This window comes from Arachis duranensis, chromosome 10 (assembly GCF_000817695.3).
Source record: "Arachis duranensis cultivar V14167 chromosome 10, aradu.V14167.gnm2.J7QH, whole genome shotgun sequence".
Classification (NCBI taxonomy): domain Eukaryota; kingdom Viridiplantae; phylum Streptophyta; class Magnoliopsida; order Fabales; family Fabaceae; genus Arachis; species Arachis duranensis.
In genome coordinates this window covers 27,834,387-27,841,863 of record NC_029781.3, presented here as the reverse complement: position 1 = coordinate 27,841,863, position 7,477 = coordinate 27,834,387, and the positions used below count along the sequence as shown (strand labels likewise).

The following is a 7,477-nucleotide window of genomic DNA, read 5'->3' as shown; positions in this document are numbered from 1 at the left end:
TAAAAAAATTTAAATGTAAAACAAAATTGTAAAAGAAATTGATAAATCAATTAAATAAGTTGAAATTTTATGTTAAAAAAATATGATAAAAAATTAGATAAAAAGATTATATATATTATATATAATATATTATTTTGTTATATTTTGTCATTAGTTAAACCCTAAAATCAAGTTATATAGTCATAGGTATGAGTCATTTCATGCAATTCATTTATACAGAACATTTCACTATTTAAGTATATAGATCATTCAAGTGCAATTGATTCTCTTGAGTCTTGTATACATGGCGGAGTCTCTGGTGTAACTGATGTGGCTTCTACACATGTAGAAATGGCGTGGACAGCTCCAACAGGTGACAAGTGTGTGATTAAAGTAGCAGATGTGACCTGCTATAGGAAAGGCGTCCTCTCAATTCAGGAAGTGCAACTCCCTGCACGTGATCAGGAAACATTATCAGCTTGTGTAATTAGGCTAAGTAAGGATAATTAGTATTAGTTTAACATGGGCCTCATGTTATTGGGCCTTTTTTGTACATGTGGAATGTTTCCTAAAATGTTGATGGGCTAAGTTTTCTTGGGCTTTGTGATATACAGGACTCAGAATAAAATCTTACAGGAGAAGAAAAAAATATAAAGAAAAAAATGAATTGGAAAATCAAAATCAATTGGGGTTTTTATCTACAAGGGTTTTACCCAGTGTTATGAAAATCGGACCTGACCCACTGGTCGAACTACTTAAACCAGGAACCGACAACGAAAACGGTCTGATGCAGTGTATAAAATCGCTCAATCTAAAACCGTTAATAAACCTCTGAACCGGACAGTTGGACCGGACCGGAAACCGATCGGTTCATTTAAACGTTATCGTTTTGAGCTCTTTTTTTTCAAAAAAAAGGAAACCAAAGCATAAACACTCACCCTCAGGCCTCACCCACCCCCTTTCACCCAACACGGAAACACCTCCTAAGTGAAATTCAAAATTGAAAAGCAAGGCTTGGAAGTAAAAAAATTAGGGTTCTAGGTCCTGCCGCGCCGTCCGTCGCTCTCGACGCCTCTGCACTGTCCGTTATTCTCAGTGCCTCCCCACCGTCCATTGTTCTCGGCGCTTCCGCGGCCTCCTCCTTCCCCGTGTCTCGAACCCAGCCACTCTCTTGTAGCTCGGGACATCGTCTAGTTGAGGGTTGGAGCTACTTGCTGTGTGCTTGTTGCCGTCGTCGCCATCGTCTGTTCGTCGCTCTGCTCTTCGTCGGAGGTTAGTGGCATTGCTTACAAGCTTACAGGTTTTTTCACTTCTTTGGGTCTTGCTTTTATGCTATGTTTAGTGGATTTCTGAAAGGGGAATTGAAATTAAATTGTTGATTTTGTGTTGTTAAAACTCTTATGCTGCTCTTTTTAATTTCTGAGGAAGTGTTAAAGTGGAAAAGAAGGAATAACAGTGGTTGTCGTCTGGTGGGCATCCTGCTCGGCATTGTCTACTCGCTGTCACGCTCAGCTGCTCAAATCGAAGGTCGGTGCACATTGCTAGTGCTTGTTCTTCTTTTTTTTTTGTGCTCTGTTCAGAAGTGAGAACAATGGGTTTAGGATTTTAGCACTGTTAATGCTGTTGTTGAATGATTAACGCTGCTGCTACTGCTGGGCTGTACTCTGTTTGGTTGTTTTTTAATGTTGTATTGAAAAAAATTATGCTTAAACTTTGATAATTCTTTGTTAACTTATCTTAAAATTTTGATCAATATGCTGTCTGCTAAAAATGTTACTAATCTTTGTTAAAATTATGGTGAGGTGTGAGCTTTTATTTGTTCAATGTAATCACTATGTTAAAATGATACTAAAGCATGCGCTTTTATGTGAATGATTGAGTCTTCTCTATTGTATTGAACTGAATTTATTTATTAAATTTTTAACTTAAATTTCACTAAGTTGTATCTTGTTTTGAACCGATTTAAATGAATGATGGAATTTTTATTGTTGAATTTTTGTTGTTAAATCTTGTTTTCATTGAAAAAAAGAAACTAAAAGGAGAAGAAAGCTTCCACAAACTATAGAATATTAAGTTAATTCCCACAAAAAAACATAAGCAAATGTCATGAGTTATGCAAAATATATAGACTGTTAATAAGCAGTAGCATAAACAACTTAGATCAATTCCATGTATTGAAGTTTATTAATGATCATGCTTCACAGCGATAGCATAAGCAAATGTCAATGCTTCTACAAATTATAAACTATTAATATCTATTTTTGTACAATTGTGCTATCTGTTTTAGATGTTGAGTGTTGCTAATTTTCAAAATGTCAGTGCTCAACCCCCTGCATATTTGGTCTATGTTCACTTATCTTTTCAATCATTTGGTTGCCAAAGAATCAAGGAGTTTTAATTTTTATTTTGTTTTTTTAATAACCTTCAAGTCAATAAAATTATTGAATGTCACCTCTATGATGTATTGCACATAAGATGCTTTTCCATTAAAATTTAGCCTTATACAGAGGACATATATATTTGGTAACAGTTGTAATTGGGAACTTTCAACTGGAACTTTCTCATGTTTTTAGAGTTTTGCATATTTTTAATAAGCTTACTTGTATAAAGCACCTTATAATTTATTTATTATTTTATTTTAAAACGGTTTTTTCAGTTGAACCACGGTTGGACTGGTTGAACCAATAAACCAATAAACCAGTGACTAGAATGATTTGATGACCAGTCCGGTTCTTAGAACCTTGGTTTAACGTGTTAGATTTACGGGAAATCTGCGTGCCATCAATGTAAAGTCGATGGCATTAAAGGTATGAATGTGTGAACGAATTCTTAGTTGCTATTTATGCCTCTGATTTTAGAGCTATATGACTGCTTGTGAAGTAATGCAAACATAAAGAATTGTTGAAAATTCATAAGGGTATAAATGGTAATCTATTTTATAATTTAGCTGAGACATGTTTATCCTTTTTATAATTTAGGTGAAAAATAATTTTTTATGAAATATCAGAATGAATAAAATAGTATAAAATTATTTGTTTGTATTATTTACTATTTCATTGTTGGATTTCATTTAGTTCGATGTAATTTAACATGATAAGCTTATATTTGCTATCATGAAGTAAAAAATAAGAGTCAAATTGAGATGTTGTTGAAGTTTAATGAAAATAATATATATATATGAGTGAAAATCAGATGAACAACTTGTTCCAAACAAAAATCATGATCATGACGGTTTACGTAAGTATTCAGTAGATGAGTTGTGAGTTGTGGTAAACTGAAATCGGTGATACTAGGCCTTGGGAATTTAAGTTAGAAAATCTATTAGACCACTTGTTTAATGTAGTCATGGTAGTGTTATCTGAATTTTGAGTAATTGTTATTTAATTTAGTATCTGCGACGAAGTATGTGGTGGATGCAATTTTAGTAGTGGTTGTATTTGTGGAGTGATACTTGTTAGTGTGAATGTGCCTAGTACTGACGGAGGGATTTGTAATGTGTCACAGAAATATTAAGTAGTAGCAACATTCCATTCCTTTTTGGACTTGGAATATATTAGGGAGCGTGAAGAAATTAGATGATGAGTAATTCCTTTAAAAAAAATTTATTTTTAGATGGAATACACTAGTCATAGCAAGAAATTCTGCATGGAGGATGAAAGCGAATGTTTTGGCAAAGTAGTCAGTTCAGATGCTGATGAATTTGATGTTGAGCAATTGGATCCAAGTGGGTAGGATGACCTATCAGATTATGGAGATGTATTTGGTCTTATTGCAGCTGAAATAGAGAGCAAGGTTTTCAGAACCGAGGAGCATGCTTAAGAATTCTATATGAGGTTTGGAAAGTGCCATGGATTTAGTGTACGCAAGGGAGACTATGGGAAGGATGATGACGAAAATGTAATTAGGAGGAGATTCTTTTGCAACAGAGTTGGGTTAAGGGATGAAAAACACTATAATAGATTAGACAGAAAAAGATGTCATAAGCCTGAGACACGAACGAACTGCCAGGCTAAGTTGTCGATATATCTTGACAAAGAAAGTTCAAACTGGAAGGTCCAGAAAGTCATCCTCGAGCACAACCATGACTTAGTAGCTAGGTGTATGGTACACTTGATTCCAAAGTTCTGTCGGGTTTCAGGTGCGGCAAAGGATCAGCTAGATGGTATGCAAAGTTATGGGCTACCTACGTCAAAGATACTTGGGTACATGGCAGGGATTGCCGGATTGCAGATGGGGATGTAAATTCTGCCATTGTCTATTTGGAGGGAAAGGCTTCTGTGGACCATATGGCAATGGCGAGGTATAACCTGACTAAGGAGGGTATGTTGTCCAACTTATTTTGGGCCGATGGAATGAGCAGAGTTGATTACCAACACTTTGGTGATGTCCTTGCGTTTGATTCGACGTACAAAAAGAACAAGTATAGGAGACTGCTTGTAATATTATCAGGTGCAAACAACCACAAACAGACGACTATCTTTGGATTCAGGATAGTGTTGGACGAGACGATTACTTCATACAAGTGGATGCTAGAAAATCTCCTTGAGGTTATGTGTAATAAATTTCCATCTGTTGTAGTCATAGACGGCGATGATGCTATTATTGCAGCAGTTACGGAAGTTTTTCCTAGTGCAACCCATCACTATGTGCTTGGCATCTACAAAAGAATGTTACATCTAATGGGAACGAGCAGATGTTCAGGGACTTGTTTTCAAGGTGGTTGTATGCGGATATGTCGATAGATGACTTTGAAGCGGAATGGGCTGAAGCAGCGGATGAATACGAGTTACATGATAAGTTATGGGCAATGCAGATATACGAAAAGAGAAAGATATGGGCGAATGCATACCTTGGCGACAAGTTCTATGCTGGGTTTCGTACCACATCGCGATGTGAGGGTATAAATTCCCATGTGAAGAAATTCCTTAGCTCGAAGCACACTATACTGGAGCTTGTGCAAAACCTTGAGCTAGTCCTTCGTGAATATCGTAACAATGAGATGGTTGCACAGTTCAACTCCATTTATAACGTCCCTGTTATGACGACGTGCCTTGATCCAATCGAAAAATGTGCTGCCATGGTATATACGCGGACCATTTTCACCAACGTGAAAAAGGAGATAGATGCGGTTAGAGCTCTAAACTTTGTTAGTAAGCAGAGGGTGTCGATGACGGTAGTGTACACAATGGAGGAGTATAGTAATCCCGGGAAGCCAGTGGTTACTTTGATCGACATAAACACGACAAAGTTGGAGTGTAGATGTAACTTTTGTGCTAGAGAGGGGATACCTTGTCGACATATGTTTTTTGTGATGAAGCATGAGCACTTGAAGACAATTCCTCATCGGTTAATTTTGAAACGATGGCGTAAGGACGCTAAGGCCGTTGAAGACTACTCGGAGAAGAAGGACGTAGCCGATGATCGGGGATTCTTGCTTCGGCATGGTGCCTTACATGCGGTAGCTCAATGGTTGTTGTTTCTTGGTGCGCAGAGCCATGAGCTATTTAATGTAGCGATGAGGGGAATTCGTAGCATGTGTGTTGACATGGAGGGATTGCACGGGGATGGCTATGATCAGACCAACACAGATCCTGAAGTTGGTGTGCGTGATCCAGCTATCGTGCGGATGAAAGGGGCTCCTAGTACCTGGGGGATAAGTGGTAAAAAAAGAAGATGCACGACTTGCAGGCGGACTGGACACACCAAGCGAAGGTGCGCTGAAGGGTTCAAAAAAGCATCTGTAAAGCTGCACGACTTGGAAGAGGATGCTGATGTGATACCACACAAAGAAAAGGTTGTTCTAAACATGTTCATTTTGTTGTGCTGAACTAGGTATCTGATTGTGGTTATGGTGTATAGGTGGACTTAGAATTTAAAAGTTTTTGTCCTTGATTCTAATTTTTGTCGATTATTTGAACTATTTTTTTGTTGAATATTAAAACTTATAGGAGGTTTGGTTATGATAAAAAAAAGTTTCTAGAGTATATTTCGTTATTTGTCTTTGTGCTCTTGTTCTTGATTCTCGGTTTGTGTCCTCTCTGTGAAAAGTTGTCGTTTTAATAACAGTGCATTACCATTAAGTTTTATTGGTCGTTTCTGATAAAGACATGAAAAATAGCACTCTTTGAATTTTAGATTTAAATCTGGGTTGATGATAACAAAAGTATGGCTTTGAAATTGGATTTATGAAATCTGGTTTTGAAATTGGATTTTTGGTTTAAAAATATGTTTTTTGAGGCTTGATAAATCCGAATTTGAAGCAGGCATCTAAAAAATGGGGCTAAAGTGCATGTTGTTCGTGTTTTTCAAAATCCGAAGCATTCCCACCCCTAGTGGTTATATGTCACATTCATTTTCTTGCTGATTCATTGTTGCAATATGTTGTTATTCTGTACCCGGTGAAGTAATTTTTGGAGTAAGTCCCCAAAATTGAACCAAGTAGCAAAGGGTAGAACTGCTGAGGTAGATGGAGAGGAAGGCATAGCAGCCGATTGTGAGTTTGATTGCGTCATTGGAACAGCGCAAAGTGAGACAGTTAAAGCCAAGGCTTGCAAGCCGGAAGGAAACTGGGCCACTGAGGTGCTGGACCTCATTGGTTCACTCCATGCACACGTTGAGCACAAGTGACAAGTTTTACCATTCATGAGTTTGTTACATAGTTGATGATGTCGAAGCAATGTACTTCTTAAAGGGACCTTTGGTATACTAATTTGTATGATATGAATATTATATGTGGGTGGTCACATTAGTACTCCGTTAGAACATTATTGACGAGTTGACCTATGTGGAGTTTGGTCTTATATTAATATGCTTTTGGTTTGTCGAACTTGGGCGTCTTGACATGGTCAAGACGCATGTTATTATGGATCTTAGCAAGGTACCCGCAGCAAGAGGCTCAGTTGTGTTTGTTTTAATATCCTTGTTTCTAAGTCAAAAAATTTCAAATCTAACCGGGTTGATTTTCCTATACATTGGCATGCACTAAATCATCCCAATTCATTATTAGAGGCATCTAACTCAGAAAAGTAGTCACAAATCTGCTTGTTAATAGTTTTGCTCACAAAACTCCGACCTATGTGAAGTTCTTATGATATATTGTAATCATTTTATCCATTAAAAGAAAGAAGAGTACCCACAAATCTAGCTGCTAATAGTTTTGCTTACAAAATCCGACCTATGTGAAGTTCTTATGATATATTGTAATCATCTTATCCATTAAAAGAAAGAAGAGTAGTCGCAAATCTGCTTGTTAACAGTTTTGCTCACAAAATCCGACCTATGTGAAGTTCTTATGATATATTGTAATCACCTTATCCATTCAAAGTTAACAAATAAAATTAACTGGAAAAAAAAGAACCGGTAAAAAATGCTTCAATTGTGGAAAAAGTGATATATAAGTACCAGCGTTATATGTACTATCTACCTTTTAGGTTATGTATATGTACTTCTTAGCCTAGGTCTTCAAAATAAACAATTTCAAAAATCTGGATAAAACATG

At 36.8% G+C, this 7,477-nt stretch overlaps 1 protein-coding gene across 1 annotated transcript; it reads left to right on the top strand.

The window, feature by feature from the left end:
- The first annotated feature begins 330 nt into the window (after positions 1-330).
- On the top strand, positions 331-6,606 carry LOC110276719 (protein FAR1-RELATED SEQUENCE 9-like). The gene is made up of 6 exons (XM_052255604.1): positions 331-462; positions 2,267-2,320; positions 3,592-3,707; positions 4,118-4,598; positions 4,646-5,773; positions 6,400-6,606. Exons 1-6 carry the CDS (start codon positions 331-333, stop codon positions 6,604-6,606), a joined length of 2,118 nt encoding a protein of 705 aa, XP_052111564.1.
- The last annotated feature ends 871 nt before the right edge of the window (positions 6,607-7,477 follow it).